At 38.9% G+C, this 12,795-nt stretch overlaps 2 protein-coding genes across 2 annotated transcripts in view; one reads left to right on the top strand and one right to left on the bottom strand.

The window, feature by feature from the left end:
• Positions 1 to 11,409, bottom strand: part of SEPSECS (Sep (O-phosphoserine) tRNA:Sec (selenocysteine) tRNA synthase) — a 26,763-nt gene extending 15,354 nt beyond the window's left edge. Inside the window, exons 1-8 of the mRNA XM_080590881.1 lie at positions 11,276 to 11,409; positions 9,990 to 10,144; positions 7,624 to 7,742; positions 7,377 to 7,535; positions 6,286 to 6,439; positions 2,142 to 2,244; positions 530 to 659; positions 293 to 384 (exon numbers count right to left, since the gene is read on the bottom strand). Coding sequence (XP_080447007.1) covers positions 293 to 384; positions 530 to 659; positions 2,142 to 2,244; positions 6,286 to 6,439; positions 7,377 to 7,535; positions 7,624 to 7,742; positions 9,990 to 10,144; positions 11,276 to 11,389 — 1,026 coding nt within the window. The 5' untranslated portion in view covers positions 11,390 to 11,409. The remainder of the gene's footprint in view (positions 1 to 292; positions 385 to 529; positions 660 to 2,141; positions 2,245 to 6,285; positions 6,440 to 7,376; positions 7,536 to 7,623; positions 7,743 to 9,989; positions 10,145 to 11,275) is intronic.
• PI4K2B (phosphatidylinositol 4-kinase type 2 beta) overlaps positions 11,388 to 12,795 on the top strand; it is a gene marked incomplete at its 5' end in the record, with an annotated part of 21,487 nt that continues 20,079 nt past the window's right edge. Inside the window, one exon of the mRNA XM_080590878.1 lies at positions 11,388 to 11,778. Within this exon, the coding sequence (XP_080447004.1) occupies positions 11,388 to 11,778 (391 nt within the window). The remainder of the gene's footprint in view (positions 11,779 to 12,795) is intronic.

Genomic DNA, 12,795 nt, shown 5'->3' with positions numbered 1-12,795 from the left:
TACTGTATTAGTCATACTCTGTAACAACAAATATGAATACTGCACGAGATAGATAGTACAGGACCTCAGTTTAACTCTCTGGTTTGGAATACAACAAGGAAATCAGGCTTATTCACAACACCATTTGGCCATGAAGTAATTATATTGTATTGTCTTTCCAGATTAAGAACTGTGTGATCTGAAGAAATTCAACAGCTTTCTGTATAGAAACAGGATTTACTACGCAAAGCAGTTTTGCAACGAGACTTTTAACCGCTGACTTCAAGAAAATTCTGATTCCCAAAAAGCTTACCTTTCTCTCTTTCAGTAACTGTTTGTAGCCACTGGCACCTAGAGACAGAAGTGTAATGAGGACATCTAAAGAAGGAGATGCAGAAGCTCTTCCTGGAAAAAACAGACAAACAGAAACCCAATATACAGATTAAATTTACCAAAAAAAAAAAAAAAAAAAGAAGTAGTGAAAGACAGCTGATAATCGAGTTTTCTGCAGTTACTTTGTATGGATGAAATCAGTCTGCGAACTACTTACCTGGATACATTTTGCTGATCTCCTGAATGAAGGACGCATCGAAGCCAGCAATGATAGCACCACCTACTGGAACCATAAAATTTTTGTCCAAGCTCTGAACGAAAGCATCTATTCTGCCTACTCGAGCACCCTTTATCAAAAGGAACAACAACAACAACAAATGCATAGCATACATTAGAAGAGACTTATGATAGCATCATTATTAAACATAATTCAGCAATGTAACTGAAACAAATGTAATTCCTAAAACTCTCTGATACTGTATTTGTGATGAACAGTTAAAAATCGCAGTATTACCTTTTCTTAGTGTTGCTCATCATTATTCATTGTCTGCTTACATAGTGCCTTAAAAATTCTTATTTTGCTGCAATTTGAAATATTGGTTTAGTTCCTGCAAGTCTATAAAATGTAGCTCGTTTTCAGTAACTACCAAAGAAATCCTTGCAATTTAATGGAAATTATGCAGTTAAAACTGTACAAATCAAAAAGCCTCACAGATTCAGACAGTAAAGGGCTACAGGTTAATGCTTCATTAGAAAAGAAACATTTTTTTCTTGAGATATATAAATATAGCAAAGTATATATAAATAATAATATATATAAATAAATCTGCATCAAAACAAGAGGACTGTGACGCTCTCTCATGGAAAGGGAGCTGGGGGGTTCTGGTTGATGGAAAGTTGAATGCGAGCCAGCAGGGTGCCCTGGCAGCCAAAAGGGCCAACCATACCCTGGGGTGCAACAGGCACAGCATTGCTAGCCGTGGGGGCACCACAGTATAAGGTCATAAAACCATTGGAGAGTGTCCAAAGGAGGGCTACAAAGAGTTCAAGAAGTGTTTGGACAATGATCTCAGACACATGGTCTGATTTTTGGGTGGTTGTGTGTGGAGGTCAGGAGTTGGACTCCATTATCCTTGTGGGTCCCTCATAACTCGGGATATTCTATTGATTCTATATAACGTTGCCTGCAAAATTAAGATCCAATTAACCTCCACACAGTAGATTCCCCCTCTTCCTGGAAAACAAAATGTCCTTATACCTAGCCAATTACACATTCTTAAAGGGAAAAAATAAAAATGGTAGATTCTGCTGTGCGACTTCAGTTTGATTAATCCTGTATAATTGAACTGTACACTTAAGAATTATGCATCATAATATAACCTGAAAAGTATATTCAGGAAGATGTATACATATTAAATAATATGCAAGTAGATACATATTAAAGTACTATTTATTTTTTTTTTGAAAATTGAAAAGTTGAGAAAAATTGAAAATCTCAACAGAACGTGTTACAAGGTTTAATCTACATTCAAGTATGACCTATTATTTTACAGTTAGTTATGTCAGTAAGTTTATGAAATATTTTAAGAAAGATTATTCCATCATAACAGACACTTTTTTATTAAATTAAAAGCACATAATAGAAATAACAAGTATTGTTTTAAGTGCTATTTCCCTCTGCTCCTTGTTCTCAGAAAACTGTTCAACTACCAGACGTGCACAGGATTAGCCTTGGAGCTGTGAAACACGACAAAATTTGCTAGTATTGTTTCTAATTAGAGATTTTCTCATTTTAGTTTAAAAAAATATTTGAAATACACAGTTCCTACCTGCTGGATGAGATGCATACATTTTGAAGATTGAACTCCGTAGGCATTGTTGACTATATGGGGAATGTCATATTTAGCACAAATGACAGCCAGCTCCTCCAGCCTGTGAATATAAAATTGTAATTTAGAGAAATACTGATAACTGTAATTCATGCTATCAATCAGACCTTTAAAAGACTGAAAGGTCTACAAGAGATGAGAAGAACTTTTTTGGTTAGTGCCTCATGGTAGTAGCTGTCACCTTAAGCAGCAAAGGTTAAGGAGAACCTGTTAGCTTTTATACATACTACAAATTGTTGACCCAGGCTGAAATTTTTCATGCTTCACTGGAAGTTTTGTCTAGCACACAGTAAATAGATCCCAAATCATTCTGTTTCAGATATTAACATCTTTTTCATGCTACTTTAACAATAACTAACAGAACTAACAGCTATTTACGCACTTTTCTTTTAATATTCAACCTGAAAACGGCCTTATGGAAACTTCAGGGTGTGTCTTGGGAATTGAGAACTCAGAGCTTCATAAAAGAGGAAGTCTTTACATGTTTCTGGTTATGTTGGTTTTTTTTTGTGTGTAGTTTGTTTGTTTGTTTCAAAGAGCTAGTATTCTAAATGAAACCAGCTAAGCTGATTAACAGAAAAGACATTCTTCAAAGGAATGAATAGCCTTAAAATGACAGCTTTGAATGGATAGCCTTAAAATGTCTGAATGTGGAGATCAACACATTAAAACTTTGTTCAACTGTTTATTCAGAAATAAAGAGAAATTTTCATTTGCCTTTAGAAATTCCCCAAATTACATTGAGTTCAGCTTGGATCGATTTCTCAGTGAAACTAGGATTTATGTGGATGCAGAGGTCATTTCCATTAAGGGACTTCAGCTTTGTAAACACACATATGCTTAGTAACCTTTTCAAGGCACTCCAATCATGCTTCATTTTCTTTAATCCCTTGATTTTTAACAAACTTATGAATATCTCCTAAAAAGAAAAACTGTATGTAAAAAATAAGGTAATATACAATAATTTAAAGTGATGATAAAAGGTAATACTGAAAACAACAACAGAAAAATCCAAGCCTTCAATGTATTTTTGACTAGATCTCCTTTTGTACAGCCTCTCTCTGTGATTTACTGACACCCATATAAAATGTGACAGAGTAGGAAAACATTTTCCAAGAGGTGACATTCCTTTGTATTCTATTTTTATTACATTGCCCAGCATTGTTTTGTAATGCAAAACTCAGTCGCAAACCTCAAGCTACATTTTCTAAACTTCAATCCTTAGGAAAACAGCATCATTACAGTCTTATTTCTAAAGAAATAATTTCTAAAGAAATCACCAGTATGTAAATCACAAGTACGACTAGGTAACACCAGCAGTATTGGGTACGTATTCATTTTTTACAGTCAAGATATTCAGCAGGAGCTGCATGTCCAGTAATTTTTCACATTTATCAACATCCTGAATCCTGAACTACATAACATTAACAGGATACTTCAGGAAACATAATACTACACAGGGCAAAGTTTTTGCCCTCCGATCTGCTGATCTAGATCAGACTCATCCCTCGCCTTCCAAAGAGACTCAGAGGAAAATAGTTCCCCCTCTGACAGGCTTCTTTTTAAGTGCAGGTAGAGGATTTCACCAAACTGGAAACATGAGGGTTTACTGCTATGTGCGCTCACCTTTCTCAGCTTGCTGAGCCTTAGAGAAGCAGTAAGCTATATTCTACAAATCCTGAAAATAGAAAAGGCTCTTTACTTTTCCTACAATTGTTCTACTGAATGATTAGATCCATTCTACAATACAGGATGTGAGGGCTATAGCTTGAAAAGAATATGTGATTATGCGTGATTATGCACACAATTAAGCACACCACTTATCTGCTTCCAAGGATTAAACTGAACCATTAAGAGCAGCTAGTCATATCAGAAAAATAAAGCATTAATCTAAGTTAGGCTACTACTCAAGTTCCTAAAAGTCACAAACAGGACTTAAAGAAATATTTTCCAATTTATTCCTTCTTTCTCTCCTTCTAGTGAAAGTTCATTAAGAAAAAAAAAAAAAAAGCTTTGCTCCTTCTTCTAATACTAATGAAAGTAACAAGATAGAGAGAGGGCTCTGCTAAGTACAAAAATTAACCGAGAAGATAATTTTTTCCTTTTGTTCTCTTTCAAAATACAGTAGTTTTAGAAACAACTCACAGCAACAGCAGGTAGAAGACTATCAGAGAACTGATGTCTCTCCAACAAAGGGATTTATACAGTAGTGCATTATTCCAATAAAGTTAAATAATACTACAAGGGAAAGGTATAGGTACACAGGCACAAACGTCTTCCCTGACCTTCTAACAATCCTAAGCCACTAAAAACTATAAAACACCAGTACAACTAAACAAAACCTTAAAAATGTAAACTATTTAAAAACAGACTTATAAAATGGTACCCTCCAGAAATGCTGCATTTTCCTTCCTGTAGGAAGATGGATGTTATGGCCTTCAATAGCTGACAGTATCCTTTAAATAGAAAGTGCGTTCATTTCCTCCTGTATCTGTGGTATATCATAACACAGCGCCACTACCTAATATTTCATCTCTTAGTTGTGGAGAACAAAACAATCGCGTGTCAAAAAGAGAAGGCAGATAAGGAGAAGATTCATTTACCCGAGCTATAAAATAGACCATTCAATTCTGATAGCTCTGATTTAAGCTAGCCAATAAATTTGCGACTCAACTTCAAACAATGTTCATAGTATTCTGACAGAATTATTTGTTTTTAACTTCCTTCTAGCAACTAGGTTAAACCTCTGATAAATACTGTGGGTTTTTTTTTAAGGTAGGAAATCAGAAGAAAACATTCCTTTACTCACCATGTTTCAGACTCAATAACGTTTCTTTTCTAAACTTGCAAAAATTCAACTAATTTTCCAGGTAACACAATAACAAAAATGCACTGCAGATGAAAACTAAACATAAGTCTTCTCAACTTCATGACAAACACAAAATAATTAAAGTGAGGCAACTGAGACACTATGTTTAAAAACATGTAGAAAATACACCCTGTTAATATCTTGTACTTGCATGTAGTACATGCAGGCCCACAAAAATGTACCTGTTCAATTTTAAAACGTTGTGAATTTGCTTCTTAATACTTATTTTCATAAGCAAAAAGAGAAAGTGGGTTTTGCAAGTAACAATGATGCTTAATTTGGTCAAATAACTCAACATACCAAGTACTTTATCCAGAACCATACTCCAACAAGTCACTTTCAGATTGAGAAATTTTTCAAATATTTCAAAACCAATCTACACATCAAAATAATGACTCAAATATGCAATTTCCTACCCCGTAACTGTAGTGTCCACCTCTGCCTCAGCTAGTGCTTGAATTACATATTTTTATAGCAACTACAGAAGTTATGCATATGGACATGTAACATTAGGAAGGAGTGCAATGTATTTTAAGTGGCGATTCTTTTAATGGTGATTTAACGGCTGGAAATCATAAGCAGCAGCAGCAAGCAAGCAGGCAGCAAATGTTCAAACCAAGATATGTTACAGTAGGGCAAATTGTATGTTATACTCCTACAGCACATCTGCCCGACATATTTTCAAGAGTTTTCTTGTACCAGTATATCTTTATTAGTGCTACGGACACCAGCATAATACAGAAAAGAGCGACTCAAACAAAGATTTTAAATGTTGGCTGTAGGGTTTTTTTGTAGTTTTTAATTAATAGTCTAGGAAAATTCATCGTTGACTACAGAAGAGTAGAACAGGCAAGAGCAATATTAAAATTTGGCGTTAGCTGTGGAACTATATTTTCTGGACTATTTTTCTACGTAAGTCTTCTCCTACTACTTCTATGAAATTACAAAGCAAACCACTGCCAAAGTGACATTCATTATACCAAAAGCGACCTCAGTCATATGAGAGAAGGAAGACCTGTATTACTTACTTCCATCATACACTTTTCTGACAGTGGAACATTGTTTGACAACTTGCCGTTACCCTTACCCAAGGGGATTAAAGTATCTGCCCTAGTTGTTGGCAGTAATTAGGCAACGTCAGGAAGACAGGCATCCAAAACACACAGCTTTTTCACAATGACAACAAATAAAGCACTTCTTACGAAGACTACTTACCTATCAGGTACCCTTGGAGCAAAGCAAGACGTCGTTGAATGCACACAAAGAATATTTTCAGCACCGAGAGCCTTGATTTTAGCCTCCACTGCTTCAATATTTGTCCGTAGCTCATCGCCTTCTAGTACATTCTCTATCACCACAGGCTCAAAACCTAACCAAACGAAACAAGACCTGAATGTATATCATCAAATCTCCAACTAAGTGTGGAGTTTTGGTTCTAGTATAAATCAAAAAAAAAAAATCTTTCTCCTTTTAACAGATTCTTTTAGGTTTGGATTAAGAACATAGACACGTTAGTACAGAATCCAGTCCCTCTTTCTAATTGTCGCTTTTATCTAGTGAATCTTTTATGCAAAAAATAAACATTTCCTAGGAACTAGGACCAAAATCTATGCCACCACTTGCTCACCGAGCTGGAGAATTATGATATCCCTTACTTGCCCTTTCCTTGATCCCATAAATCTGCCTGTAGGAGGGGACAGAATCAGAACAGGGACAGACTTCTACCCTTAGCTTGCTTATAATCTGGTAAACAAGGAATTCCATTTGAGAAAAAGGTAAGGTTTGAACTAAGTAAGGCACCAAACTCATTTTCTGAGTGAGCACTGACACTGCAAGATTACAAACGAATGGGGCAGCTAACACTTGCCATGTTCCAAAATAAAAAAATGTGCAAGTCAGACGTCTAGCTCGTCACCTTCTGATCCCAATTCCTAGGGGACATTTGTATTTTGCATAAATCTGAGAGGGATGTGAACCATGAACCGCAGTTTTACAGCATTCTCAGGAAAGCAAATTGGGCATCTAATTAAGGAATGAATGGTAATTTCCTTAGTATTGTGCTCTCTACTGACTACTTTATGCATCTTCCTGCCTCAGCATATTCCAACATTTTATAAAGCATTAGGAAAACTCATGCGATTGCATGTTAGAAATCAGGTGTGTAGAAATAAAGCACTTAGCACTGCTATGCATTAGACCTTTTCTAGATCTTACTCCAAGCAAGTGAATTCAGGATCACTCTGAAAGATGAAGTTTTACAATCTGTTAGAAGAACACAATCATGTAATCAGTTGTCCCTCTATTACCTGCAGTTATCATTGATTTAAAGCAAGATTTCTGGTCTATACGTGGCCAAATAATGTATTTTGCCTTTGGTCTCTTGTGCCGCAATGTTAAAAAACACAGAGTTAGACTCATGCCAGTTGCCATAGGAACCACAAAGCAATTGGTCACTGTCCGGACACCTGCACACAAAAAACAGAAGTAAGTCAGAAATTAACATGAAGAACACAGGATGTGTCTACACAAAGATATTTTTAGATTTACACCTACCAGCCAGCTTTATAATATCCAGAACTACTGAATTAGTAAGTTTGTTCAAAAGGCTGGACCCTGCAGCTTTAGGCTGGACTGCAGAGATATCACCCGACCTTCCAATTCCATGGATCAACCTAAACAAAGAAGGTGGAAAACACAGATCAAGATTTTTCATGTTTCAAAGCAGTAATTCTTGCTGACTGAAAAGAACTGTTCGATAAACTACTGCAGAAAATGTATCCAACGTGATACCTGCCACACTTAGTTCCATTATAACAAACTACATACATTAGTATGAAATTGTCCTTTTTTTGTTTTGTTTTGATCCATAGACTGACCATGTTCCAGAATGCAAATAAAAACTTGGAGAAGGCCCAAAATTGCAACACCTTTAGCATCTGGCAGGCTTACTTTTAAATACACCCCAGCAACTTCTCGATGCCTGTTGAACTAGCATTATAAGTACTGATATGACCAGACACAAAAATCCAAAGCAAAAAAAATCAGTTGCCTATAGTGTAACATAGTATAGGCACGGTGGTACTATAGGGTACTATAGGGTACTATACTCCCCTGACAAATTCTTTACCTTCACAGGGCAAAGAAGTAATATATACCGTGACAAAACACCCTCAAAGACATTTAAGTTAATGTATCTCTTTGCCCATCTTTTTCTACACCTTCAATTCATCTACCTCATTGTCCTATTCAATTCATCTGTCATACAATACTGTCTCTCTATGCATTCTACATGTATAAATAATGTTTATAAACTGTGCTTATAAACCTTAGATATTATTTAGCACCTTTCAGGATTGAAGTATCCTCAAATCATTTATAAAATCTAAACTGACAGAAATAACTTTACCTATGGCTAAAATGCAGCTGTTCAAGTAAGCTACTAACAATACACATTTATTTATGCCTTTAATTCCGTTTTTGTCTTGGGAATGGAGTAAAATGCAGTCTCATGACTGGATGAAACTCAGAACTTCGTGGAGCACAGTTTTACAGTTTAGTGTTTTTTCCCCACTTCAAGCTATGGTTTGAAACGAACAATGGCTTGATAATCAGTTGAAACTTGCACCCAATCCTCACTCAATCAAAATATTTTCTTCCCTTAGTTTCTACTGCTATGTTCTTAATGGCTTTCTCACACTTTGTTTTCTTTTCTGCACATATTTACTTCTTTCTAAGGAGCTCTCAAAGTCTGGCCCTTAGAATGCGTTAAGCAGAAAGGACAGACAGCTCCACAACCATCTCCTGCCACCTCTAACCACTACCAAAGTTAGCTGGTAAAACTCACTGCAGAAATAAGTGGCATGGAGGAAAGCCTCTAAATCTTTCTTTGCTATTGCTTACGCTCACAGGTGAAGGTGAGATGCCATGGCTAAGGACAGCCTAGGCTCTCTGTGGCCAGAAGCTGGGCCTGCCTTCTCCAGCATCTTCAGCAAGCAGCTATGTAGATACTCCACTGGTGTGACTCTACCTCCCTCACGACATGTCTTAGACTAGACAGCAGTACAGAAAACAGAAAACCCAAACTGATGTACTAGTGGGTTTCTTCATCAATTTTTCATGGTATGGTAGGGTTTCAGAAAGCCATTAAGCTTCAGTAATTCAAATTCCATATGGTAAAGCTCACAACAATTCTGGTCTCTAATATGCTTTTGTGCTAATATTTCGAGGATAAACATTCCAAAAAGTTTCACTGAGTTTCATTCATGCTGGATGGAACATCAGCAAAGACATTCACAGTATGGAACACTATGCAAAAAAAAAAGTTTATCTTCAGATATTAATGCAGAGCCACTAGAATTATAGCATTCAAAGCACCTGTCAAGTGTAAGAAGGGCTTCAAGCTATTAACAGCTTTTCTAGTCTTTATAAATTTGCTTACTTCATATATAAATTTTAAATAGACTGAGTTTTTATGTGCATATCAACTTATCACATAAATATATTAATGAACATTAAAAATACAAATAGCTGTTCACTAGGAATGTTCAATACTTTAGAACTACAACATTCAGTACTTTTGAATAATACACAGAAGAGCTGCACAGCGTTAAAAAGGCAAGTAATGCATGAATTATTTTAAAGCAGGAAGATCTCTCCTTGCATTCAATCAATTCGACAACTCAGGCTTCTATCACTTCAGCATACAGGACATAACCCTGACAAAAGATTTTTGTTACATTCAAGACTTTCCAATGAGTTATTAATGAAAATTTAATACAGAAAGTTGCATCAAGTCAATATTGCATTATACTATTTTTCTCAAATGCTATCTAGGTCTCAGATAACAATTCACAGTAAAATAAGCACTTTGGAAACATTAATAATAAAACAGAATAATTCAAACTGCCAATAAGGTGTACCTGTAATGCCTTCGGGCTACAAGTCCTGACGCCACTCTTCCTTCCCTCTCACCCACACCGCAGTTGCCCAGGAAGTTATTGCTATCCATTATGGCAAGCTCATGAAGAAACAGTTCAATGGTGCTTTCATCCCATCCATCTTCAGGACACTTTCCCTTAATAATAATATAAAGATAACTCCTAAACTTGGAAATTAAGAACAAACACATCTTTATGTAATCTGGTTGATTGATGTTACCCTTCTTCTCCATGCTGAACTGTAGTTTGTATTTTGATTCTGCTTTCTGTTTTTTGTTACCTAGTGTTACAAACTTGTATTCAGAGAAATGTTAAATAATGATTTTTCCATATATTCAACACAATTACCGTTAGCATATCCTGATATTAAAATAGTCAGAGTATTTTTCACTTTCAAGTACCCTTTAAGGTACACACACCACCACTGCAGCACATACATGCTAATTGCTCCCTAGACTATGGATTATTTGATGTATACTCCACACAAAGGCTTAACACTGCAGAAGTTCAGCAGGGCGAACTGGGTGAAAACGAGATAATTGGGATAATAGTAACAAAAATACTAATTATAAGCAGAATATAGTTTCAGCTGTAACTCATCTTCCTATCCACGTAGTTTCCTTTCCAGTTATTACCCTAATACTTCAAGACTTAACTACCTTCTGAAAGTAATTTGTATAGGGCTGGAAGCAGATACAGAGTTTTGTGTGCTCCTCTCGGTGTTAGAACCGCAGTCATCTTGGTGAAGTATAGAGAAGACCCTCAAAGGAAAGGCACTGTAAACCATTCCTATTGCAAATCAAAGTTTAGTGGTTTTTGTTGTTGTTTTGTTTTTGCTTTCGGTAACAAAGCTAATTCAATCGTATTTTTAGGTTAAACGTGTTGTAGGAATGCGAACTCTGTCATGGTGGATGATGTGACTAATGAAAACGTTTGAAACATTCAAGAAACCATCGACAATGGCTCCGGAGACAAAGAAACACATCCCTCCGGCACCTCACGAGAGGGATTTAATTTCGTTATCAACGCATTTCGAAACAATCTGGCTGCCTGCCACCTTCCCTCAGCCCCGCGCGCCCTGAGGCAGCCCTGAGGCAGCCCTGAGGCAGCCCTTCGCCCCCCCCCCGCGCGGCCCGGGCCGGCCCGTGGCAGCAGGTCCGGGCACGCCGCTCTCCCGGGACCTCCCTGCCCGAGATCCCGGCCCCAGCTCGGAGCCCCCCGGGCTCAGCCGGGGCCGGGGCCGGGCCGGGGAGCGGCACTGCGGTTACCTGCTCCAGCAGGGCCCGCAGGAGCAGCTCATGGCCGCGGCGGCCCTGCGCCCCCTGGCGCACGTAGGCCGCCGCCACCAGGCGCTCGCTGGAGCCGAAGTTCTCCGCGTTCATGGCCGGGGGGCGAAACCCGGCTTCCCCTCAGCGGAGCGGTGCGGAGCGGGTTCGCCTCCAGCGCCGCTCGCAGCGCGGCCGGCCGCTGCCCGCCCCGCGGAGCCGCATGCGCCGCCCGGCTGCTCCGGCGGCCCTCCCCTGGCGGAGGCCGGGCCCGTTCCGGGTGCCGCCGAGAGGTGTCGGGCTGCTCCGCGCCGCTGCGGGCCTCCATTTCCCCTCCTCGGCTCCTCTGAGGACCGAGGTGGCGGCCGGCGGCTGCCCGGCCCTCGGGGAGCGAACCCCGAGGGAGGTAGACTTGTTGGCCGAGGAGAGCTGGCTGGGGTGTGCTTCCCCCAAAAGTTTAGCGGTAGAGAACAGCCACGTAACGCCCCCTTCGGGTGCCCCTCAGGGTAAGGAGACCCTTTTGCTCCTCAGGAGGTTTCTGCGAACAAAGTTGAGCTGTCTGTGGTAAATCAAGGTGGTGTATGCAGCCAAATTCAGGCCCGCCCTACCCGAGTCAGGCAGTTCAGCAAAAAAAAAGCAAAAATTGTGTGATAGGTAGGGAGACGTGCTGCTGGGAATGATCCCATTTTCTTCCTTTTTGTGTTATTTGGGAAAATAGACAGGCCAGTAGGAAACCTGGGACAGGCCTTGCATCTTTGCTAGGAATTGCCAGCAAAGCCTGAGCAGGCAGGAACCTTCCCACCCTTGTACTTGTCACTCCATGGGGGCTGGCAGGTTGCCCTTTGCTGTGCTGAAATAACCAGTGGCTAGCATGCAAAAAAACGAAGGGGCGCATTAAACACACAAGAGTGTTTGTTCCAGGGCTTCATATTAACCTGCCTGGTCGACTGAATTTGTTGATGAAGTCTTATCAGATTCTTCTGTTTTACACTTTTAAGCTCAGGTGGCTAAATAACATGAGAAAAGTACACAGTCACCGTCTTGATTCTGTATGTTTAATTACCCTGATTAGGATCTGTCAGGTGTTTTGTCTGAGTAATCTTACACGCCTGTTTGAATTGTCAGCTGAGACTATGATTAACACAGTTTCTTACCCTTTTCAGCATAAAAGAGCTTTGCAAATTGAATTGTCCTGCTTCTTAGTCTCCATAGTCATTCTGCGTTTGGACTGTTACGAGGCATTGTATTGATGTTATTTTAGAAACAGAACTCTTCGGCTTGTTCTTTATTTGAAAGGATCACAAGAGGGCGCTCACCTAAAGCAAAAAGTGCACTTTGAGTATGCATTCCCTGTTGTTTTTTTTTCTGTTTGTCCCGTTCCAATGTTTTGACGTGGTGCTCAGACTGATATTATAAACAAATGAGAAGGCGGACTGTGGGCTAGAATGATAGAGGCAAAAGTGTCAGCATGAGGAAAATGAGCAAACTTATTTGCATGCTCTAATTGTTAGTAATTTTAGTCC

The sequence above is a fragment of the Anser brachyrhynchus genome (assembly GCF_964034855.1).
Source record: "Anser brachyrhynchus genome assembly, chromosome: 4".
Classification (NCBI taxonomy): Eukaryota; Metazoa; Chordata; class Aves; order Anseriformes; family Anatidae; genus Anser; species Anser brachyrhynchus.
The sequence above is the reverse complement of the archived record's forward strand: the minus strand, read 5'-3'. Positions and strand labels throughout refer to the sequence as shown.